The following is a 26,159-nucleotide window of genomic DNA, read 5'->3' on the forward strand; positions in this document are numbered from 1 at the left end:
GATCGAATTTAAAGGGCTAGTTCAAAACCTGTATGTGACTCTTTCTTCACTGACACAAAAGAAGTTATTTTGAGGAATGTCTCTGTGGTTTTGTGTCCATACAATGGATTTCAATGTGGGCCAATGTAGTTTCATTACCAACATTCTTCAAAATATGTTCAGGCTTCTTTAAAAGTGTAGGCTCATATAAACGCATTCGTTTCGATTTTATTTATATTGAGGACACAAGAGTTCTAAGAAACGCTTGCCGGTTACCTCCATTTCGCCTTGCATTTACAAACCATAATCGCCGTTGTCTGCGTATGTAATTTGCTAAATAAACAAAATAAAGCAACACAATTATTTGAGGATCTTGAAACGTATATGTTTTTTCCTGCGCTGTGCTAATTTCTGTGTTAATTGTTTTTTTTCAACTAATGGCAGCAAATGCAAGATGTAAATACAACATTGTGCAACAAAATGTCCACTTTATTTCAAAGTCAAAAATTCAGTACATATCTTCATATGAACATGATAAAAGACATTCAAATATTACAGCTTTAAGGTGATTGCAATAAAACATTTTGTGACCCTTTAAAATATACAATAAAACATCCGTAAAAAAGTATAACTCCAAATTCAGTCATGCATTGCAGAATTAGAAGATGTTAGTGTACATAATAGGCATCATGATACCAAAAAATATATTGTGAAATGTTTTCAAGCACAATCCTGATCAATACTGTTAGTAAGCAAAAGTTGCACCGTCACGTTAACCTGAATCCAATCCCAACAGAAACGATGGCTGGTGTGTTTAGGGCTTTGGCCCGTCGTTACGGAGATCGCCCTCTGTGGTCTGTCTCGCTGACTCTCTCAAATGGCCAGCGGGACGTTTCTGTCTGGTCTCTGCTGCGTGTACCATCTGAAAATTACGCTCGCAGCCATTCATATCTGTCATTAAGAGCCAGAGGAAGCAGTCAGCAGTGTCCCCCCCGAGACCTGACACAATCCTGCTCAGACTCGGCTAAAACCCCGAAAGTCTTGTTAAATCCCTCTACGCTTACACAACCATTGTCACTGCCTCCCTGAATTCACATAGAAATGCTGCTTTCCTTGTTTGGGTGGCTGGAAAGAACAATACCTCCTCTGCTTTACTAGAAAGACAACAGAGACCCGAGCGAAATGCTCAGAAACCCGATTAACGTCAAAGCAACTTAATATCTGCACTTTGGTTTTTAGAAAGGACACTTGATTGGCTTTCGAGATATTGCAAAATCAGCCGGTGGTCTTTGATACTCAGGACAGGGATGATAAATGAATTTTGAGGTTTATTGAAAGGATATTTCTTCATCTTTATTTCACTCTCATGCCATTCCAGACCTGTATGACACTCTTTCTTCTGCAGAACATAAAAGAAGAACGTTGGTAACCTGAACAACATTGGACCCCATTTACTTTAGAGACATTTCTCAAAATATCTTCTTTTGTGTTTCACGGTCAAAAGAGTCATTTACAGGTTTTGATTGACATGAGGGTGAAAAAACAACGCAAGAATTTTGTCCCTTAAAGTGTGAAACGACGAGGGGTAACATGTTTAACATAACACTGAAATAATGCAATACAAATATTCGGAATAAATATAAAATGTGGAAAGGCACATGCAGTGAGCTTCAGCACGGACGGCCGGATCGTCTCTCCGCCATCTTCACTTGTTTTTGGCCGCCAGTGGCTTGCGGCTAATCTTCTTGGATTTGTCTGCGTTCTTCGCTGGCGCCTCCGGGTTTGCCTGCATGTGTCGTCCATAAAGGCTGCAAAACAAAAACAAACACTGTGTGATCACACCTGGCCACTCGTAGTTTCATCAAGAAAGCGTTGAATACAGAGTGGCGGAGTTATATTTTTAGTGTTAACCAGCTGAAAGAGGATTAATCCAGTCTAACACGCTGACGGCTCACCCGCTGGGACACAGAACTCTCTGTGCTGTCCGACACCCCTTGGCTACAGCTGTGTACCGCACAGAGAGACAATTATCCACAACCACCCTTCGCACAGAGCCGAGAGAGACATGTACATGGACGAGCAATTTCCAGTCCAGTGGTCGCTCTCTATTTCACCAGGACTCAGACCGGGTTCAGAAATACGAGAGAGAGAGCGAGAGAGAGAAGGAGTGACAATGTATATTATGCAGGATCCAGATTTGACCAGGTCGCCTATGGGACCGAAGCATAGGTGCTCCAAAGAGATGTAGGTCCCTACATAGGGAGCTCATTAGGTTTCGGCACAGAGCTTCAGTCTTTGCCGTGATCTGCAGTAGTCTGGTGCTTTTTTTTAACCTCATTAATACTTATCTCTGATTGGACGTTCAACGCTCTGGCGATCGCGGGGTCGGCGGCTCGGCACCAAGCATGTCGGGCCCATGACCATCCCGAGTGTAATTAAAGAAAACTATTTGAGGTTGAATTCTAATTGTGGAGCGGTGAAATGTCAAGAGGCGGCATAGCTTCACGACTAAAGTTCATATCAAATATTTACAAAGGACCTGAGCAAAGGCAGCGGTCGATCGATATGTTAAACGTTCTTTACTTAAGCATGCAGTGATTTAGTCTTTCAAAGTGACCGCCAAATGTCAAAAAATATTAACCCGAAAGTGCAACACTAATAGTGCGCGGATGACCATTTAACGGCTTTGAACCTACAACCTTTGTTTAGCAGCTCAGATCATAAATCACTACACCAGGTCACAATTTGGGTTTCAAAAGCACAATAAAAAGCATTAGCACCTAGCTATCCAAGTACTTACATTATTAGTGTTTAAAGAGAAATGTGTACAGTACATCTCGTCTAGACAGGCGGGCGAAGCGCTTGTCTCATAAGACATCACTTATAAATCTCTTCGTGTGTTTCACAGCAAGTACGGATCTTTGTTCCTCTGTATCCTGCAATCTCTCTTAAGACCGTCTCTGTCTGTGTGGTCCTGTCTGAGGTTCTTCCCTTGGGGCCTGAAGGGTTCTGTTCCTCCGGAGCTGCCCAGCCAGCCACAAAAGCAAGAACCCAGCATGGAGACAGTATTCGGGCCCCCGAGGACAGAAATATCAGAGACCTCGACGACAGCTTTCCATCTCACACATGCGAGGAGAAAAAACGCAACTAGTGTCACATCCAAAAAGTGCACGGCCTTCGAAGAAATAACACTGACTGTAAAGTGTGTGCATGTGATGGTTTCTTCATGTTTAATTCAGTGCTTTTTAATCTAGATACAGTAAAAGAAGATGAAACGATTCATTCAACGTACAAGAGAAAGAAGGAATTGCAAGAAAAGATTTTGCGACTGTTTTCATAAAAAGATTCACTTTATGATGTGGAATCTATTCAACTATATATAAAAAACGAATAATAATATTTATTATTATTATTTATTATTATGTTTTCATAAAAATGTCACTATGACGTGGAATAGTATATATATATATATAGAGAGAGAGAGAGAGAGAGAGAGAGAGAGAGAGAGAGAGAGAGAGAAATTTCTAATTGAATTAAAGCAAAAATAAAAAAATTGATAAACAGTTAAATAATTAATTAATTTAATTTAATATTAAATATAATCTAAATTGATCTAATTTTATTAAAGACAGTAGATTATTAAAAACAATTAAAGACGAACACACAATAAACGATTAATTTCATTATTCATTATTTTAATATTATAATTTATTTAATACATTTAGTTGCATTTAATTTATGTCATCGTATTTATTGAAATAATCTTAATAAAATAATCCTTTAATATTTGTAATATGTATTTTTAAATGAATTTATATTTTGTTTCTTTTTGGCCATTTAAGTGAATAAAAAATGATGTAAAAATCAAATAAAAGGGGTTAATGTGGAAATGGGATCATGTCACAAGCTGGATGCAAACGTGTTGGTTACTATAAAACCTTTTTAGTATTCAGTCCTTAAACATTTTTAAAAGGGTTAATCTTATTTACAAAGCACATGCAGTGCATCTGAATGACAAATGATCCACAAAGTAAAGACCCTGTGACATTAAAACTTCCAGCTGCAGCTCGAAAGGTTCGTCTTTGATTCTTGTGATCTGATCATGTCACCAGAGGAGTTTGCTGGGAGTGTGTTAGCCAGCCAATACATTAATGTAAGAGAAGTGTGTGTGTTCCTGTGGACGGAATCAGTGTTGACAGATGCACGTAGATGTTTGTGCTGGTGTCAGGGCTAAATTAGGCTGTTTTACAGGAGGCTGATATGTGGGGGGCCGTGAGCTGAATCCAAAAACGCTTCTCTTTGTGTCAGTGTCCGCAAGGCTTGACGGCCCACCGGCAGGAAGAAGAACTCCCACATCTAGCACCACGTCTAAAAATCTGAACCTGACAGACTAACGCAACTGTTATCAAGTAACCAGAGATATGACGTCAGAATTCTACCTAAAAACCAGACTGATCTCTTAGGCCACATTTACGCGGTGAAAAACGGAAACAAACAAGATGGCGAAAAGTTTGGAGATCTGAAAGGTTTCCTTCCATTGAAGCTAAAGTTGCGCCATCAACAATGACAAAGTTGTACCACCATCTACTCGTCCTCCAAAAGCGCCGTTTAAAAACCCTTCGTCGCCGTGAATAAGTGTTAAGATTTTGCTGTAGATAAAATGTAGTCTCCGCTGGTGGTTATAGCACTGGTGTAGTAAATCTACACTTTTTTTAGCGCAAAAAAACCCCCCATATAATCCGCCATTGATGTATTTATTTCTTCTACACGCGCATACCACACCCCCACACCTAATACACATGCCCACGATGTCGTTTTCTCATTCTTGCGTACTTCGGAGTTTCCACGGAAATGAGAATGCCGTGGTTTTCAAAAACTTGCACTTCGAAACCCGTTTAAAAAAGTTTGCGTTATCAGTCCCCTAAAACGCCGTTTCCGTGTAAACAGACAGCCAAATGGCATAAATGGTTTAGCGCTTTCACTTGAAAACGGTCTTGTGTAAACGGCCCCTTGGGGGCGAATCACGTTTGGCGTCTTTTGCAAGTTCGTTATCGTAAGTGTAGACAAAGTCGCACGCAAACAGAGAGTGACACGTCGCGTCTGCACCGCACCGATAAGGAAATAGTTCAACATTTCAGAGTCATTTGACTAGAGCGGTGCGGCTTGCTATTTCTGTGCGGTTTTAATATAATATGATCTCTCGCCTTAAAGCAGACGTAAGAAACAAATTCTGCCAGTCAAAGTATTTTACGGTTCAACAAAAAAACTAAAAAGCTACAAAGTCCATTCATATCACCAGCACCACATCAGAACACATGAAATAAAAAGGCCAAACATAACCACACCGGTTTATCTCACGTGCGTCCTCATCATTTAGAGCCAATTAAAACTGGACTGGGACAGTAAAATCAACAGAAGGTTTTCCCAGACGCGGCCAACACTGGTCTTTTTCCAGCGAGCGCTCCAGTTCCACATGGGATAATTAATCTCAGTTACAGTCTACAGTGTCGAACAAAGGCAGGCCATCCAGTTGCGTGTGTGTGCGTGCCTGCGTAAACGCTTCTTCACTTCTGGATTTTAAAGCAGAGGTGCGTTATAGGTAGGAAAGAATGATTTAATAATAAATGTGTTGGGCACTTGTGGATCATTGATGTGTCATTGAGGCTAAAGGTAAATTGTGTGTGTGCGTTTAAGCCACCATTACATTACAAGAAGGTTGAAAATAAAGACACTGAGACCAACCAAGTATACGATCCTCAATCTCTTAAAATACACTAGATACTCGACTTACTTTCATATACACAAATGTGATCATTTGGCAGCATAAAGCAACAATTATTTAACGCTAACTAGGGTCACGATATAGCAGTACTGTTGATAACCGTTGTATTAAAAACTATGTGTTATTGATATTGTGTTATGATAATATTGCAAATAAATTAGCATTAAAAAATTTGCCACAAAGGTTACAAACTCTCCCTCCACCCCCTTACACTCATAATATATAATAAACATATTGACTGAATTATTGGTCACATAAGAGGACACAAAACTAAAGTAAAGCCGGCCATTACAGTTTCTACATCGTGATACATTCCAGAATCACGTTAATATATTTATCGTAAATCCTTTTGTGTTGCTACAAATGTAAAAAAGATGATATTGTGACAGCCCTATTTTCAATCTGGTTCATTCATTTACTGTTTATCTACGTATTTAATACACTAAATAAACTATATTCATAAATAAATCCAAAGCTATGCTAACTAGCTAAAGCATAACCAACAGCAATTATAATCACTGAAATTGTCCCTTTAGACCTACAGCTTTAAATACACCTTCAAGGTCCGATGTGTCATTTTTGGAGGATCTTTTGACAGAAATGTAACATAAGAGATGTATGAAGACCTTACATAATGAAGCCATACGATTTTATTACCTTAGAATGAGCTTTTTTATCTACATAAACCGCGGGTCCCCTTACATGTTGTTTCTAAACAGACAAAACACGTTACGTAAACACGTTATTTCCTTCAGCAAATAAGCAAACACTTGATGACATCTTAGTCTTGTGTCAGCCACTGTTGTGCTTTGAAAGGGAGGAGTGCTGTGAGTCCTCACCAATAGATGCTGCTAAATGTCATACAATGCACCTTTAAAACTAAATCCGAAATGTATCTGTTCATATCATGATTATTAACAACAACAGTTAAACTAATGTAGGCGGTCACAGAAAAGAGAATTTGGGCAAAGAGATGGCAATAAAATGTGCAAGTGTATTAAGGGAGCTTTAGTTTGGAATGATGTGCATGTACTAAAAGAAAGCAGGAGAAGAAGCATACTTTCTCACTGGCAAATCACTTCTCGTATATTTAACTATCAACGTTTAAGCCCCCAGATAAACTCCTTTCAGCATAAATACGCGATCACTGCGCTCGCTATAAAACGCTATCTGCGCTGACAGGACGAACGGAAATCCATGCACCGGCTAAATGAGAGTAAATGACAATAATGAAGACGGATTGCAAACGGGCAGAGAGACTCATAACTGATCTCTCCCTCGATGCTCCCATTATTACCAAGAGGAACCGCAGGAGTGACCGAACTCCAGCCAATCCCAGCAGGCTTTTCTACCACATACAACCCTTAATAAAATGAATGATGCAGGGACACCTGTGTTTGTACATGGGCGGTCAAGCATTAGATACTTTTGTGTGCGAAACGTTTTATAAAGCGTGTTGTACGAACTCAAGTTAGTCGATAGCTTACCCAGTAGTCGAGGAAGGCAAGCAAGATTTTTGGCTGTTAACATGGCCTTTTATTGATAAACTTCAGCCGGGGTTCCTGTCCACGAGCTCAAACTAATGAGAAGTGATGGAAGTCCGCTCAACCTTTAAAACCTCCAGAACAACAGTGCAGAATTTACAAACTCACGCATGGAGCTCTTAAAGGAATAGTTCACCATAAAATTAAAACTGCCAACATTTACTCCTTATATATCCTTATGTGGCTAATGGAAGGAAAGCAGTTCAGCTCATTTGAAAACCTAAAGGAGCAGAAATACTACAGATCATCTGATCTGTCTGAAATGCAGAGACTCGTTCGATCAATAAACCAAATTTAATTTTGAAATAATATAAAAGTCAATAAACCAACCCAGTTAAGGATCCCTATCATTTAAAATTTAGAAATCACAAACAAGAAATAGACAGCCCGCCCGATGTGATAAGACAGGTGGGCACCTGCGGACTACTGTCCCCCCTTTAAGCTCCACGACTACAGAATTAGGGGCATTATGGGAAATGGGGTGTCAGTTCCTTTACAGAAGTCTTAACGCTCGGTCAACAGAAGATATTTAAAGTAATGTCTCGGTAGTTTGGTTTCCATGCAATGGATGTCAATGGGAGCCAGTGTTTTTTGGTTACCAACCTTCTTCAAAATATCTTCTTTTGTGTTCTGCAGTAGAACGAAAGTGAAACGGGTTTATAATGACTGTTAAAGAATAGATACGAAATTGTGTTAACATAAAAATAGTGTTTTCCAAGTAACATCCAATATGCGCAAAACAGTTTGCACGAACCCTAACTTTGGCATACTTCAACCAAATTATTCACTGTGTGTTTGTGAGACTAAATAGAAATTAAAGCGGTTTAACGGATTGTACCAACAGTAGCGCTCATAATCAGACCATCTCAGGAGTGTTTCTGAGCGGAAATCATCTAATAAACTTTAATCCTGTTATGCTAACAAATCCGTCGCATTTACATCACACTGGCAGCGCTGTTCTGCCCTCACTCACTCTGTAAGTAAATCATCAGAGCCACAGGCAAACAACCTCTGACCCCAGCAGACATACACACACTGAAACACGCAACATTAATCTGTCATCCTTCCTTCCCGCTGATGCATGTCTAAGCGCGGATAGATCCAGGACTTCCAGCATGCGCGCGTGTGCGTGTTGGCATGTCAGCGTGTGAGCCGCTGGGTAAGTTAATTGCAGTTGTTTTTTCCGTCAGCGCTGGACAGCCGTGAAGAGAAGAGCTGCGGTTCTACGGCGGCCAACAAGCATTTAGAGTCGAAGATGAATAAAAGATGGAGAGGAGGCGGCGTTACGATATGTTAATGCATTATGAGCACGAAGGCTCTCCCCAACGCTGTCAGTCAGATATAAGATCCCTCTGTCAGGTTAACAAGCCGGCACATGAAATATGCATGACGGGCTCAACCGCCCGCCCGCCCGCCCGCCCGCCCTCCTTCTCCGGCGGTGCATCAATGATACAACAGAACCTACTGCTGGAAGAGAGAGGAAGGGGAAAACTATTGTTTTAATTTTAAACTAAAGACAGCGTAGTTTGTTCTGTGAGATCGAGACGTCCATGTTCTGGATTCAATATAAAAACAACAAATTCCATGTTATCAACGATTAAGAAACCACTGCCGAATGGGATGCTCAAACCAACAGAACAATGTATAAATACAGCCACAGATTCAGTGTTTTACAAAACATTTTAATAGCCCTCATATCTGTGGTTTAAAAATAAAACTAGAATCACCCTAGTGAATCTCGGCCATTTCCACATGTGCATGTATATCGGTGCGTAGCAGGATATTACAAGTAAAGCAACATTTAACAAAACACCTTTCAAGTGTAGTTTACAAAAACAGCACACCTGAAACGGAAATGATCCATTCAAAGTTTGAATGGAGTCTGTACATTAATTGCAAAAGTTTATAATGTGACTGTCTTGAAATACCACAACAGTGATCTTAGATGAGAAAATGTCCATCAGGGGTGAGAACTGGTTGGGGTGATAGATACAGAAAGACAGCGAGAGAGAGAGAGAAAGTGCGAATCTTGTGATTTCAAAGAATGAAGGACATTTAGGCAGGTGAGAATGAAACTGTTGAACCGTGGACACACACCGACTGAGAATTACACGCCGTTAACACTTGTCTTACGTGAGACAGCCTGCTTCACTTCCACACAAACACACACTTTCACAGGCACATAAACAAGTAGAGAAGAAACAAGTATTACTGAGCGACTCACTTAACAATACCGCAAATATTAAAAAAACAATATTCAGATTGGCCTAATAATGCATGTGCTTGGTCTTAAAGTCCGGGGGAAATAATAAAAGTTAAATTGTGACCCTGGATCACAAAACCAGTCTTAAGTAGCACGGGAACATTTTTAGTAAAAGCCAAAAGTACATTGTGTGGGTCAAAATTATAGATTTCTCTTTTATGCCAAAAATCATTAGGATATTAAGTAAAGAACATGTTCCATAAAGATGTTTTGTAAATTTTCAACCCAAAATATATAAAACCTTATTTTTTTGAGTGGATGGCCTGCTACAGTGCCTCGGATTAACAACTTCAAAGGCGATTTTCTCAATATTTAGATTTTTTTGCAGTTTTACACTCTTGTATCTCCACCAGATATTGTCCCATCTTAACAACCCATATATCAATAAAAAGCTTAACTATTCAGCTTTCAGTTGATGTAAAAATCTCAATTTCTAGATAAATAGAACGACTGTATACATCGCTTAGTATTTTCCCAATTACACTCAAATTTGTGCACAGACGCAATGTTTCAAGCCAAGTTCGCAGTTATTTGATTGTTTTGGATGAGCTTGACATTGAACAAAACCCTAACACCAAGTTTAAACAGGATTGAGTCCGGAACAGGCTCAGAAACCTCTTCCTCAAAACCTTTGAAGCAACTCTCCATAAGGCGACATCTACCCATCACCAATACAAAAGACAACTAGAGAAAGATCAATGACGGTCAGAACTGCTTAGACTCAGATATCTGACTGAAAACTGTACCGTGCGCAACGGTTTTGACGACCACATGACGTAAAATTTATGACAGACCTCGACGGCATCGATTAACACAAAATGGCCATTTATCAAACAGAATCTGCAACCTCAGCTATTGGCGACGCAACCTTCAAATCTGGCGGACTGTAATTCAATACAAAGTGGCAGGAAGAATTTTGTTTCGTTATCAGAAGCGACAACGTTCAATCGGCATGATTCACAAAACCGTTAAAAGTATTTCAAACAGCGGTATCTGCTTATTACGCAGCGCACACACAGTCACGGTGTCAGCACACACAGAGATGCGCGGTGGTTCTGGCTGTGCCTGTAGGGGAAGATCAGTTCCGGTAAGTGGGTTATGACGGTCCTCTCCAGACAGCGGCACAGCAAGCAGCTAAATTATCAAATGGAGGGGGGATTTGCTTCTCCTGTTCGGGGGATTGGTAAGTGGAACAGGGCTGTGAAACGTATGCTACAATTAGTCCGGAAACTTCCTTTGCCGGGTCAAAAAAGGGTTTCGATATGGTTTCTGTTGGGTTTGAGATGGCGAAATAGTGAAAATGGTGTAAATAGTGGCTAAATCTTTACTGCAAACACTAAATGTCTTAATGTCTAAATATTCTCAAATCAAGATACATTTACTTAAAGAAAAATGAGATAAGAAGAAAAATCACTTAAGATAGCCTACTTGTAAATCTTAAGTAAATATATCCTGATTTAGGAAATTTAGAAATTGATCAAAGATCTTTTGTGTTTTAAAGAAGGAAGTGTACTGTACCCTGAGAAGAGAACCTTTATGCTACATACAAAAATATTTAACATTTAATAATAACATAATACTATTATACCGCATATCGTCACATAAAAAAATCCTGCAAAGTTTATGGGGAGCAAACAGCGGTGATGCTATTGTTTAAACCTGTTGCAAAAACTAATGCAAACAAATGATTTATTTTTTGTAGTATAAAAGTAGAAAGAGAGGGATAAAGAGAGCGTGCTTGCATGATGGGAACATCCGAGCGACAAGACTTTCAGGGTATCGCCCGCAGCTTTCATTTTAATTAGTTTGATTATGCATTAGATCCTGAAATAATAAAAGAACTGCACCTTTCCTCTCTTTCATCACCGTCCTAAGGGTTGTTCCAGAAAAATATGTGCCACAATAAAACTGCCCTGTATAGAGAGACTAAATTTATACCTCGTATTTAGCTGAACATTTCAGTAAAAGACACAGAGACTCTTGTCTCAATTAAATTTGTACTGTTGATGTGACGATAATTTCATCTGGTGGACACTGAGTGCTCGTGTTTTACAGTCAAAAGTTGTAGTATCTGATCCATCATGAGAGGTGAGCAGGACCGCCCGCTGGCCCAGGGCTGCTGCAAAGATGGACGCTACTGGAGGTTGGGCAGTACATCACCTGAACAGCCCTGAGCACCCAATGATTCTTCAGTGACTAATGCTGCCGTTGAAGAATTTGGACACACGGAGGCAGACGTGCAGTAGTTTGTGTGATGGGCTTTGAACGCTGTGTTTGTGATACGCACCGATGCCGGAGGGCCAACGATCCAACCAACACTGGGCTTTAAAACCATCATTTGGATAAGATAACTCTCATAAAAAGGAACAAACCTCCACACTTTGCATAAACACATCTAAACGGTGTGTATTGGTTTACCGTAAACATTAAAAAGCACAGAGAGACGAAGAGATCACTTACTACTTGTAGGTCTCTGAGCGGATGTATTCAAACACATGGGAGATGCCAAGCTGGAACTGGTCTGCTATAGGAGTCACCCAGGGGTTATTCTCAGCTTTAAACACCTGCTTTGGGCCCGTCAGGTCCAGGTTACCTACAGAGAGAAAGAGACGGGGATTAGAGAGTCACAATGAAGAGGAAGAGAAGAGACAAGATGAAAGAAGAGAAGAAAGGAGATAAGAGACTAGAGACAAGGTGAGAGAACAAAACAAAGATGAGAGATGAGAGATGAGGAATGAGCAATGGGGAATGGGGAATGAGAAGAGAAGCAAGATAAAGAACAATAAGAGAAGTGACAAGACGATAGTAAATAGGCAAGACAAGAGAAAGAAAAACAAGATAAGTGAAGTGAATAGATGAGAATGAAAATGAGAAGAAAGAATATAATATAATATATTACAGGAAAATTTCAAAGGAGAAGAGAAAAGTGATCATTTGGAAAAGAGACGAGACCTGATGAGTCTAGAGAGATGAAACCAGCTCATGTGAGACAGTAGAAGAGTTCATACTGAACAGATGAAGCCTTTCAGGTCAAAGTGTTAATGTGCCGCATCTAAGCTCACATGGGGGCTTATTAAATTGCTTCCGATTATCAAGTGTTAAGCGAACTGTCACAGAGTTTAAATTAAACCTGAACCTCCGCACACAATAACACGTCACCACACCACCATAAGTGCAATTCAGCCCTTCATTTATCGTACAGATCTATCTGTAACACTATTTCAAATATCAATGCCCAGCTTCAATTTACACCCTCTTCATCTTTGAATTCCCTATCAGTTTTAAACATCAGCTTTACACAAGAGATGCTCAGACTAGCAAAGACTGTCTATATGTCGTCGTCCCGCTCTCCCTCATTTTTTCCCCTCTTTCTTTACCTTCCCTGCTCTTGGCATGTGCGCTTGGTTGCTTCTTGTTAGCAGGGCTCTCTTCTCTCTCGCTCTCTCTCTTACACACACACATACCCAGCAGTAGTTTTAACAAGGCTGGTCTGTGGAGTGGGATTACAGGGACATGACAGAGGGGTCCTAACAAGCTGCACCCTCCCCTACAGAGAGCACAGGACAAAGACCTGCTGACCAGAGCATTCACACAGATACACACACCCACAACACCATAAACAACATTAAATGACATTGTGTTTCTAAAAACCTGTATAAATGTGAGCGGTGTCACCTTGGTTACCAAGATAATGATGTGTGGTTGCTAGGGTGTTGCCATGCGATTACAGTCCCACATGAAAAGATACTGTACTACACTTTTGTATATAACACATTACATAATATTATAGTTAACATAGTTAATGGTACGAAACTCTTTAGTATATATTAACTTATGGTATATTGATAAACTGTAGTAAATATTAGGGGTGTAACAATGCGCTCAGCTACCCCTTCAGTTGTGATACTTGGTTCGCGATTATGGTTGTAACGCGGTATTTGTAAACAATTTAGAATATGAAACTGATACTCAAAATGACAGTTTTTCCCAAAACATTAACTAATTTCAGTAATATGTGATATTTTGATAAAGAATTGACAACATTCAAGTTTTAATTGAACCATCTGTATGTAAACTAATAAAATCGTCATAAATCTGTCAATGAAAAATATAACTGATTTTTTAAATAAAAACTAATTTTATGAAAAAATATATTTCATAGATATGTGATACTTTTCTATATTACAGTACGCTGTGAAATATTGTTGTATACAGAAGTGTATTATAGTAATTACGACAATTCGTTAATGTAGTTTTATCTACAGAAAAGATGGTAAACTGTAGTTAATACTTTAGTATTTATTATAATAAGCTTTAGTAAATTGTAGTATATCATAGCAATTACTCCACTTTGTTCATGTATAGTATAGCATTGTGTAGTTTTAACAACAATAAATTGATAAACTGTAGTAAATACTTTAGTATACTTTACTATTCTGTAGTAAACTGTAGTATTATAGTAATTACATATTTATAATATTCCTATACGTTAGTACTTAAGCCAATTGATAAACTGTGGAATACTGTAGTATACTTTAATATTTACTATGGTAAATTCATATTATTAAGATAATGTTATTAAGTTAAAAACACTTGGAATACTACAGTTAACTGTAGTTAATACTTTAATATACTACAGTTTCGTTTCATGTGGGATATGGGTTACGCCTGAAACAAAACAGACATCAATATTTTGTGTACACCCTAAACGGACATCAAATGATCTCTGTACTGCTAGAGCTGTGGAGCACATATACATTTCACATGTTTAGATGACACTTAAGATCAGCGATACAAATGCATCATAGATGGCAATGTTAGGACGGAGGAAGACCGGAAAAAAACTCTGTCAGATAAGCAGTCTGTACCTGTCTCTGTGTGTGTGTGTGTGTGTGTGTGTGTGTGTGTGTGTGTGCGTGTGTGGGAAGGTTTCCCCAGACTGAATGCAATCAGGCAGAGAGCAGTTTGACCCAGGTTGACCCCAGCAGCAGCACTGTAGGGGTCAGTGAAGTTTGTACTCCCATGTGAGCTTCCAGCCATTCGGAGAGATGACGACATATGCACAGCCAATCAGAGTGCATGGTACGGCTACAGCTGTCTGGTGTGAGATTCATGGTAAAACACGTCTGTGTCTTTTGGTGGCCCCAGGAACACGTCTTGTGTAAATCACATTGTGCATATAGATATATCGTATATTAACATAATTTAATGACGTACCAAGTTCAGGAGGCAGCACGGTGAGTCTGTTCCCTTGAATATGAAGTTCCTTTAGCTGTGCCAGATCTCCGATCTCTTTGGGCATAGAGATGAGGTCATTGTCCCTAAGACTCAACTAAGAACAGAGAGAAGGAATTTAAGAACATTCCCTTATTCATCGTATCTTGTGCTTTTCATTGACCAAATAAATTGGTTAGGAGAGAAAAACTAGGCCCACTTTCCATGATCCAATCAATCTTGATGAATAAACGAAATGAAAATTCGGTCATTATTTACTCATCTTTGAGTTGTTCCAAATCTGTGTACATTTCTTTGTTATGTTGAACACGGAGAAAGATATTTGGAAGAATGCTTATAAGCAGACAGATTTTGCCCCCCATTGACTCCCGTAGTGCAACGGGGGTCAAAAGTGCCCCAGAACTGTTTACGGTCCTACATTCTTCAAATGATCTTCTTTCGTATTTAACAGAACAAGAAACGATAAAGTAATTTGCCCTAAGATGGGAGTCAACTCGAGTGTGAGTAAGTGAAGAAAGTATGCCATTAATAAATGAAATGGTCAAAAGTTAAGGTACGCAAAGAAAATAAATCCGTAACAGCATACAGTTAAATCAATATTGGTAAAAATGTCCAAACTGGTGCATCTGTATAGTAAATAAACATTTTGCACAAAGTTATTTTAATTTTTCAATTTGATTTATCAACTGCATTCCTGTGTCTGATCTGAGCGAGCACACAAGTGAAGATCAGCCTGTAAATCACCTCTCACCGTGTCTGATCAAGAACACACGGCGCAGAGAATAAATCCAACACACACGGCACAGAGCGTCGGCACAAAAGCAATTGATTTCAGAGGGAATTTAGATAAATTACTCACTATCTGTAGCTTGGCCAGCTTGCTGATGTCTGGGGGCAAAATCTCAAAATCGTTGTCGCTGAGATAGAGCGCACGCAGGGTGGCTGAAATGAGAGAGTGTGTGTGTTAGAAGCTGGAGAATTGAAACAACCGATCAATAGAGACGGTCATCTCTGATTGATACAGCACGATCTTGTTCACACACACAAACTATCAACGAATAAACAACAAATAACACATACATCACATGATGTCAATGGCACAATGGGCACACGATAAGCAATTATACAAGAAACAATACTTTTTACAATCTGAGAAAGGTATTTGTTTTGGAATATTGATAGTATAACTTTTTAAACACACTCAAATTGCCGTTGTCTCTTTTCATTATTGGTGTCATCAACGGATACACTTCCATTAAAAAAATGCTTACAAATGTGGAAAAACGTAACTTCTTTCTCATGTCCCTTAAGACAAAGATATGCGTTGCGTGTATAAATCACAAAATAGGTCACACCCACTTTATCTACACCCGATGCTCTGATTGGTCCATAGTAATTGGCATCTCATTTATAAATCATATCAATTTCACCCTGCTTCAGAAGTCAATATCAAAGACAATATGACAGCCGTGATAAATGGAGGTTTGGGATATGTATGTGCCTAGAGACCTTGATGAATGTTAAAATGGTGCTTTCATTATGAGGCCATTAAAATTACTGATCATTAGCATTCTCAGACGGGATCAGCTGATTGGACTTATGAATATTACGACGATGATGTTTTGCATATTGCTAGTAAGATGTCTTGTGTTGGTCTGGTCAAAAATGCAATGCAAGAAACACCTACTTAAATAGGAAGAGAGACCAATCACAAATTGATAGAAATATACATTCATATTTTAGATGCTATTTGTAAATGACTAGCACGACTCAAACTCTAAACATCTTCATAAGATTTCAATTCTTCAGCTATAGCTTAAAAGGATCTGCACAGCGGTGCCATAGAAGAAGCATTTTTGGTTCTTTAAAGAAACATCTCTTTCCTACTTTATGATAATCTGAAGAACCTTTTTTTGCCACAAGGAATCTTTTGTGAAACTGCAAGTGTCTTCGGATGTTAAATGTTTTTATGGAAATATTTAGACACTTCATTTATGGCATTGTGATGAACCTTTATTTTTAATAGTGTATGTTTAGTGCTGAAAAAGTGTTTGTAAAGTTGACTCACTGAGGTAAAAGAAGTTTCCAGGTAGCGAGGACTCGTTCAAGTTGTTGTATGTTAGATCCAGAACCTCCAATGATGGAAGAGACCCGAACCCCCTCGGAAGTGTGCTCAACCTGTTCATCCTACACACACATTCAAATAACAACTATTTTAACCATAAGCTTGAAACACACACAATACAGACCCTAATAAAAGTCTTTTTTTTCCCGACGAGGGGGCACCCATTGAAAATTCATCGAGGACAGAATCATCCGAGCAAACGCGGTCAAACATTGAACATACTTAATACAAATCACAGAGTTTAACAAATGTACTCACACCTTTAAACATTAAGTTAAATATATTGAGCTTTAAAAGTATGAGAGCAGTAAAGGAAAGTGTTTTATTGGTATTACTTCTGGTTTATTATAAGCTATATTTTCATTATTACTAGCATAATAATTTGAATGATATTTAAAATTAAAACATTTACATTTTAGATAATTTTCAATCATATCCCCCTTTTACTTTATTGACTTCATGCACTTCAGCTGGACTTTGTGCAAAGTAGATCCATGTTTATCTGTATCCAAAAATATGGTGTTTATAACTTGGAAAATCGTATTCACCCTGGAGTGGTAAAATATTCATTTTTGGCTACAATACTTGAAAGAACACAGGCTGAGAAGTGAAGGAGACCCAAAACTTTAACAACAAGATTTAAAAGAAACAACCAAATTGAATCCACCACATGTTTGTGAAGCAATTACACGAGAAGAGGAATTGTTTTGACAAATGAGATCAGGAAGCCAGGAAGCCGACACACTTGTATGCGCATAAACACACACGCATGCTTGAGTCGGGAACCCAGGCTGAGAATACAACCGACCGGCTTATGTTTGCCAGATTATGTGTAGAAATGCTGCGTTTGACAGCCAATCGATAGAAATGTGCAGTGTCAGACGCAGGGCAGATTGTGCACCGCTTTAATCCCGCGTGACATTGCGGAGGCTCCACCCTTTGGACGAGGAGAGCCCTCAGGATTTGGGGGGTGTTCAGGTGCCGTTCGGATCATGGGGGTCGACCAGATAACCAAAGATGGAGACAGATGAACAAAATAACACTTTTCTTCTCAAGTCTTCTGTCTAGAAACACATCAGAAATGGTTTTGGAGCTCAACTGGTAGAACATTGTGTCAGCAACGCAAAAGCTGTGGGTTCGATTCCCAGGGAACTGACGAAAAATGTATACCTTGTCATTTTGGACAAAAGCATCTGCTTGATTCACGAAAGGGAAATGTACGCCAATAAAACCAATGCAAAACTTTCGGGAGAAGAAGGGGACATGAAAGAGGTGAAAACACATGGGGTGAAAAGAGATGAGAACAAGAAGAGACAAAAAAAACTAACCCAAGGTTTAGATGTTTAAGCTTCTGAAGGCTACTAATTTGAGTTGGAAGTTCATCAATTTGGTTATTGAACATGTTCAACACCTCCAAGTTCTTGAGGTCTGCAATGTTGGGAGACACCCCTGAAAAAAGAGAGAGAGAGAGAATCAGCACTTCAGAAACTTCTGCGCATGCCATCAATCTCACATCAGTCACAGCATTTCAATTGTCTGTAAACAGTATTCCCGAACGCAGGTTGAACGAGCGATGACGTCTAGCCCGCAGTCACCCAAGGCTTTCAGGTGACCTGTCGAGGTTTAATGGCTAATTATCAGAGTCAGCGAACAGACGCTCGGTCTTTGATGGCTCAATTATGGGTCACTCCCCCAGCGATACATTTGACATTTTAATGATGGAGGCCTTAGCATAACAGATCAGTATCCCCCCTCCCTTCCCACAAGGCCATTCTGCCCCCTTCTGCAGCCGACAGAGATCGATGGGCAGAACAGGAGCTCTATCCGATTACTGGCTGATCAATGGCCCCTCATTACGGAGGAAGGGAGGCGGGAGAGGTTTACACAAACAGCATGACATGAATACCTCCAGAGAGATCAGCCTCAGCCAGCCTGCGCACAAACACACGTGGAACAAATGATTCGGCCGTCACACAAGCGATTCACATGGGAAAAGCTTTTTTAAGCATGTCAAAGGCAATTTAATGTTTATTAAACAGCGTTTTATTTTTTGTGCGTACTATATTTAGTTTACCCAAAAATAAATACGGAGTCGTCATTTATTCGCCCATGCGTCGTTTAGAATATGCATTTTTTTCAGATTTCAAATGTTTGGTTTTGTGTTCATACAATGGAAGTCAGTGGGCAGTTTGGTTAACAACGTTCTTCGAAATATCTTCTTTCGTGTTCTGCAGAATAAAGGAAGACATACAGGTTTGAAATGACACGAGGATGAATAAATGATGAAATAATTTTAGGGTGTAATTTTTGGGTAAACTATCCCTTGAACCCAAGTGCAATTTATTATAATGGTAACGCTTCTAAGCAAAGATTGTTTCTCAAGTAAATGCAATTTATAAAACATAACCCGCCGATAGCTGAAAATCAGTTTTAAACATCCAAACTAACCTTATGCGTAACAGAATAATACAGAGCATATTTTAGTCGGCCAGTCCTAATCCCAGTTTTTGCATCCGTCCTATAACCTGTCCCTCCATTAGAGATGCATGAAACATACAATTCGTTTCCCATGTCTCAACAAAAATGAAAATGTACCAAGAGACTGAAAAACACTTAACTTTACACCCGTATCAGGGTCATGCAACTGAGCCCCAAACACCTCTCCAAATGACACACCACTGCCTTTCCCAACCTTAAGACACATCCTTCAACTCGACATGTACTCTCTATCATCATCCGAGCTTTTAAAACACTACAAGATTTACATCAGACCGACATCCATATGAAGCTGTGCACATTTTAAGTTTATGTGTGTGTGTGTTTGGCAACGGTGGCGACTCTATAGCAAGCAGGAAAGGTTTAATAGGACAGAGAGGTTTGAGTCTTTGCCAGGAGCTCCTCTCACTCCCTCATTACCTGATCTACTGCCTGACCGGGCCGAACAGCAGCGCTGCTTTACTCAAGAAGCGCTAATGAAAGGGTTCCAAATGTCACTGTAATTCCTGACTACCCTGAAAAGTTCAAAAGATGGCAGAATCCCTGTCTTTGCTCTTTAAGCCAGCAGGAAGAGAGAGAGGAGTGTGGCAGAGAACGGAAACTCGGAAAGGAAAAGAAGGAAATGCAAAGCTGTGTGGAATATACAAATGAAGAAAATGAAAAAAATGACCCTACATATGTCCAAGTATATATAGTGGGACCTAAAGTCTGAGACCATATTAATAAACGTTGGTTGTTTAGTAACCTGTAAATAATGAGAATATTGAAGGATTGACCTAAATTAATAAAAGCCTTTACAAAGAAATTAAGAAAAACAACTTCCAAGAAATTCTGAAATGAATGTTCATTATTCAATTTCAATTCAATTAATCTTGATTCCAAAATGAGATAACTACATTTTTTTATTATGTTATCATGTCTTTATTGAGTTTTATTGTGCTGTATTTTAAAGTTATTATGGCTTAAATCTAAACAAACCAACTGCAGTTTGATTGTTATTAACTGGAATTCACAATTTAAATGTTATAAACGGAGTAATCTCATTTTGCAACCAAACTCTTCATTGTTTAAGTTATAATAACATCATTTGAAGAATCATTTTCATCTGTGGTCTCACACTTTTAGGCATGACTGCATTTGCTTTTCTCCAAAATTAAGTAGCTAGAATCTAGAGACAAGCGTCGACAGCCATAATGGAGTAAATCGTCTGTTCATCTTGAACTCTTCGTACAAATCGTATTAAAAGGCTTTGATCATTACTAAAGACCATAGCTGAGAGAAATGTGCATTATCACTCTGATCTTTATGGAGATTAGAAACAGGATCTCTGCATAAACAAACAAATCCCCAACCAAACGCTTGCTGTACAAATCAGATGAGACTGAACATTGCTAGCAGCGATTACTGTAGACTCAAAAATAAAGCGGGCTGGTGAAAAAAATCTCCATTTTGGGATTCAAACACAACTGACAAATTTACTCGCCTTTTCCTTTTCCTCCCAAAATGCACACATTTTTTTATCTTTAAACGTAAAGGTTGATGTGAGGAATTAAAAAGAATTTGACAGAATGCATGCAACATGCTTTTGTTCTTAAACCAAGCAGAACCTAAAATTAAATGGATCCACAAAGACAACACAGCCCTCTAGTGGAGATAACAAGACCTACAGTCAAATCTATATTAAAACCTGCATTAAACCTGACCTTAAAAGTTATTTTTTCATTATACTTCAAATACAAAAATCAAAACTACATAATGGATAGCAAGACCAGTGTTTTGTTTTTTTCATTCTAACAAATGCACACAACCGTCATATATAACACAGCCTTTGCAGCTACGATTGTGATTGTATCATATTTAATCATAATAAATTGAATGGCTTTGGTTTTGCGTGACACTTTGAACGACAGCAACTTCCCAGTGAAAGCGTGTAATGGATAGTTTAGATCAATTAGAAATATTACGCTGAATGAATATTAGGTCCTTAAAACTACATTGGAAATAACAAAATGAACATCAGGAAAATATGGTTTGAAATCATTTTAGTTGATATACAAGCCGGCACATTAACAGACACTGTTGTCGCACTTGGACATTACCATGTCATCTACACAACGTAAATGTATGTATATAAAATAAACATCTATTAGATCTATAACAGAAACGGAAAGATGTCTAAAACTCTTTTCTTGAGATGAGGACTTACCAGTCAACTTGTTGTGGCTCAGGACCAGTTGGGTTATGTTGGACAAGCCGACTACAAAACAAAATACGTTTTTAGGTTTACAGTAGAACGTCATAGTGATGATGTCATCTCCTACTCCCATCATGTAAACATGACAATAAGGGCAACAAGAACCAGAAATGTATAGTGTAAACAAATCAGATACATTACACACACGGCCATGTAGAAAAATGACACAAATAAGTTTTGATTACAATACCATTTTGAACCTTCGACTGTTTACCATTAAAACAATTACAAAATGCCTTTATGTTGTGTGTTAGGGTCTTATTCCTGTGCAATACACATTATAACCGTTAAAGGCTTTGGGATGATGGATGTTTTTACTTTTCAGCATTTATGATTTATTAACGTGAACATAAGAAGCAACATTTAAAGTTACTTTAACTGTAACAGATTCAATCCAGCAGACTCACAAAGTCCAGGAATATCCAGCAGGTTTGATATTCCCCGGTCACACATATCCACCTCCGGCACATTCTTCTCCCGACTCTCCTCCACTATCTTCTTCAGGGACTTGGACATTTTCTACAGGAAAACAGAAACGACAGTCGAATACGAGCAGAGAGTAAAAACGTAACGATTCAAATCATGACGAACAGGAAAAAGCGTCCGCTCGGTATTTACCTAACTTAACTGAACCGAACGGACGCCGGTATTCGAGAACACTAATGTACAATTTACACCCTCGGGGAAGAAAAACTGATATTTTAGGAGCAACACAGTCGCTCACACCCAACCGGAAGTTGCTAGTATGTCTAAAAGTCTGCGAGTTCTTTCCATAAAAGGGTATTTCCGGGGCACGAAGAGAAGAGAGGAAAAGACGTCGGGTTCGCTGCCCAATCGGCTTCAGCGTCGATGATAAAAGAGACGAATCTGTCCATCGAAGACCGCTTCACTTTCACCGATGGAACAAACCAGCGTGTTACTTTGTAACACGACAGAAAGAGACGCGCGTGGAACTTGTGCTCCGCTTTTTCTATTTCTATGGAAGCGGTTCTGTAAATACCACCTCTGTTTCTGCATATTATCACACGGAGCTCACACTTTTCTGTAAGACAAAGTAATACGCCTTTAAAAAATAATAACTTTTTGTTGGAACGATCAATTATATAGCCTATACTTGTAAATCATATTTGTCATATTATAGCTATGATAGATTGAATCATAATCTTTTAAACTAGTAGCTTTGTAGTAGCACCTATTGTATTATTGCTCTATTATTATTGCTTATTGCTCCCCGAACTCTTTGTAAGTCGCTTTGGATAAAAGCGTCTGCTAAATGACTAAACGTAATGTAGATACTGGCACGTATATAAGTTACTTATTTTTCATTTGAGGAGTTTCTGTATTTTTAAATCCTTTCTTCATTTACTTGATCTTTTTCATAATTTTCGTTCTAACCTTTTCATAAACATTCAGAATTTGTAAAGTAAATATTATTTATAATGTGTCATTCTGTGCATCAGGTTAAAATGAAGAGTTTGGTTTCAAAATGAGACAAAAATCATGTTTTTTTATTTACATTTACTTTTATCCAAAGCAACTTACAAAGAATTCAGGGATCAATAAGCGATATGTCATACAGGATCAATAGTACGATAGGTGCTAATACAAAGTTACTAGTTTCAACAAAAACTAAACTACTACCTGTTGAGAGAAATAAAATGTTTATTATGTTTTTATTGTGTTAGTTAGCTGAATTTTTTATTTATTATGGCTTGAATCAACTCAAAACAACTGCAGTTTGATATTAATTGGAATGCACAATAAAAAACTTGACTTTTGAAACGTTTGGAAAAGGGAGATCATTTTGGAAATCTCATTTTGGAAGCACACTCTTAAGAATGACAAACTTCACAAAATTCCATCAAGTTACCACCATAGAATTCAAAGTTTTTCTAAAACACACATACAATATATATATATATATATATATATATATATACTTTATATCTCAGGTGTCCATTAAAAAAGTGATGCCTTAGCAGGTGCAGCTGTTGTCTACTTCCCAGAGCCGTGACAATAACAACTTACCTTCCAGGAAAAACACATAGTCGTCTACACAGAGTGGTTTCAGCAAATGAACAGCAGTCTTCTGTTTCACCCTCCTGCACTCAGAACCCTATAGGACAGATGTAAATCCACACGTCTCCTCTCCTTTGGATGGGTTTCAGGTGGGACCACCCACAGACTGTATGTTGTTTTGGGCTTGTTTTTTCTCTCTGTCTTGGTGTTGTAGAGTTGATCATTTCAATGGGGGAGCTTAAAAACAGTGGCTCTATTTTTAGGCTTGATTATATTTGGTGAGTGGCAACAGATGCTTCAAGCATAGTTGAACTTTGCTTTGCAGAGCGGGAGTTCTGGATTCCAGGGTCAGCGCTTGTTTACGTTGTAAAATCTTTAACCAACACCCTCACCCAGAAGCCAAAATAGAAAGTGGACAGAATCAGAAATGGCACGAGAAGTTGTGTGTTTTTTATGCATGGACATGCATAAATGATTTATACACACAGTGAACACGTGTGATTTATGAGGTATTCTTCAATAATGTGCCTGAGAAACTTTAGTGTACAAAGATTTTTATGACTGTCCTGAGGTCCAGCGGGACCTTTTCATGCACAAGGTCCAAACTTTTATTACACAGAGAATGATTCTCATAAACTTTGACCCTCTTATAAAAGGCAAAGTATGAACTGTTTGTCAAAATCGTGAGAAATGCTTTAATACCAGATGTTATTATCATTAAGATTTTTTTTTCTTTGCTTAAGTTGTTTTCTAAGCCTGGAAAACAAGATGATTACACAAAAGGTTTCGCTTTATCAGAGCCAGAACATTCTCACTTTCCACTGCAGACGGACTCATTAATGTCCATCAGTATTAGACAACTTTATCTCCCTCCAAACCATCCGTGTCTCATATCTTTACCCTGAGCTATACTGTCTTTGTCCGGTGAGTAAAGTGTGATGCATCTGGATTAAGGATGAATAAAGGATTCTCTACAAGTAAATTTTTTTCTTATGGTGTTATGAAATCTACAGTATAGACAGCCAGACTGGAAGTACACAACTTTATTTTCTTTATTTTCCCAAAACACATCAAATATACATATATAAACTCATTCTTAAAAAATTATCTACAAAAGAAGTTGATATTACATTATCTTTGATTCACCAGTGAAAACGTCCGTTCACATGATTGTTAAATGTGTGTGTGCGTATATGTGTATGTCTCCTCTCAGCTGCTCCAGGTCAGTCTGAACCCAGATGGAAGAACAGCAGACTGGGCAGAAAACTGCACGAACACAAGATTTGATGAAGCTGTAAAAGGAGCAATATTCGTCTCCTGCAGAAGAACAAAAACAAATCATTGTTCTGTAATTATGATATGGCAATGCCATATCAATCTTTATTAACAGCATTGAAATGTTTCATCACACATACCGGTCCACAGTAAGGCCCGACAACGGGTGAATCTGCATCTGGTCCATCGTGCAGCTTCAGGTAATTATTTTGACAGTCTCCTGGGTCATCAATGCTAATCTGACTGAACGTCACCGTCACAACTCTACCACTAGGGGCTCGTATTAACCACTCACAGGAAGTCCCGTTAGCATAGGTGCCAGGGTAGTTTGGACTCGCGAAAGAGCCGTGGTCTCCATATAACACACCACCACAACCTACAAGACAAACACAAGACTCACTGATTGTTTCCTTCAGACTGATTGAATTTAGGGTTACATTGTAAAAAGTGGGCCCTTACCCAGTAGTGGTATTAAACACTACACAAGGCATGCAAATGCATAGGGCCCCGCAAGCTTGGGGGGCCCCCTAGTGGCCAAAAGCGGTTAAATCATTTGATGATTTGACGCTTTTTTATAAGTGGAATGTGAGTTCACCATAGTCTAAAAAGCAAGCACTGAAATATTGAGGGTTCTTAATATGTATGTGTGGGGGACCCAGGGTCTTGACTTTGCTCAGGGCCCCCAAAATGGTAAACACGCCCCTGCCCTTACCCTGTTGAGAAGAAGTCCATGTGATCTCAAAGCCGTTTCGGGAATTCACAAAGTCGGTCTTGAAATGCAGGAAAAGCTGGTTGCTTCCCGGGAAGATAGGACTGGGCAGCGTGTTTCCACAGTACTTCCCTAACAGAGGCGACGTGGAAGAGCTGCCGTTTCTCACCTAAAGTGCAAGTAAGGTATCAGAAAGATTTCGAATTCCTAAAATGTCTTCACTTTGATCAGCTGGTGTTTGGTCAACGCTCACCTCCAGGTAGTCATAGTTGCAGGAAGGGTGACCCTCCACATCAAAACTGGTAAAGAATAGAGAGATGGAGCTGTTCTGTGGTGCCTGCAGTACGATGTTGCATTCAATATTATGAGGATATAATTCAGGCCAGCCGGGACTCTTCAGGTAGCCATATTCCTGCTCGTACACTCTACTACAACCTATAGACATATGTACACATTTACAATATAATCACACAAATAA

At 38.9% G+C, this 26,159-nt stretch overlaps 2 protein-coding genes across 3 annotated transcripts in view; both read right to left on the minus strand.

Annotated features, from left to right (window-relative positions):
- Positions 1–435: 435 nt before the first annotated feature.
- Positions 436–23,981, minus strand: rsu1 (Ras suppressor protein 1). 2 transcript variants are annotated; one of them, XM_079487615.1, is made up of 9 exons: positions 23,707–23,981; positions 22,086–22,197; positions 21,631–21,681; positions 18,257–18,377; positions 16,872–16,990; positions 15,663–15,745; positions 14,786–14,900; positions 12,029–12,161; positions 436–1,787 (listed from the first exon to the last, which is right to left on the minus strand). In XM_079487615.1, exons 1-9 carry the CDS (start codon positions 23,722–23,724, stop codon positions 1,685–1,687), a joined length of 855 nt encoding a protein of 284 aa, XP_079343741.1. In that variant the 5' UTR covers positions 23,725–23,981; the 3' UTR covers positions 436–1,684. The 2 variants fall into 2 exon arrangements, with proteins under 2 accessions (XP_079343741.1, XP_079343742.1); XM_079487616.1 differs by lacking the exon at positions 23,707–23,981 and adding an exon at positions 22,297–22,572.
- A 741-nt stretch (positions 23,982–24,722) lies between these two features.
- Positions 24,723–26,159, minus strand: part of cubn (cubilin (intrinsic factor-cobalamin receptor)) — a gene marked incomplete at its 5' end in the record, with an annotated part of 30,102 nt that continues 28,665 nt past the window's right edge. The window contains 4 exons of the mRNA XM_079487938.1: positions 24,723–25,014; positions 25,113–25,348; positions 25,685–25,850; positions 25,935–26,116. Of these exons, the coding sequence (XP_079344064.1) occupies positions 24,907–25,014; positions 25,113–25,348; positions 25,685–25,850; positions 25,935–26,116 (692 nt within the window). The 3' untranslated portion in view covers positions 24,723–24,906. The remainder of the gene's footprint in view (positions 25,015–25,112; positions 25,349–25,684; positions 25,851–25,934; positions 26,117–26,159) is intronic.

Source organism: Barbatula barbatula (genome assembly GCF_947034865.1).
Source record: "Barbatula barbatula genome assembly, chromosome: 23".
NCBI classification, from domain to species: domain Eukaryota; kingdom Metazoa; phylum Chordata; class Actinopteri; order Cypriniformes; family Nemacheilidae; genus Barbatula; species Barbatula barbatula.

Excerpts from the sequence above, each read along its gene's own strand:
- rsu1 (XM_079487615.1), bottom strand. Across the intron at positions 14,901-15,662 it reads AGCTGGCCAAGCTACAGATA|TTGAGTCTTAGGGACAATGA; the intron begins GTGAGTAATTTA and ends CTCTGTTCTTAG. Across the intron at positions 12,162-14,785 it reads CGTGCTGCCTCCTGAACTTG|GTAACCTGGACCTGACGGGC; the intron begins GTACGTCATTAA and ends TTCTCTCTGTAG.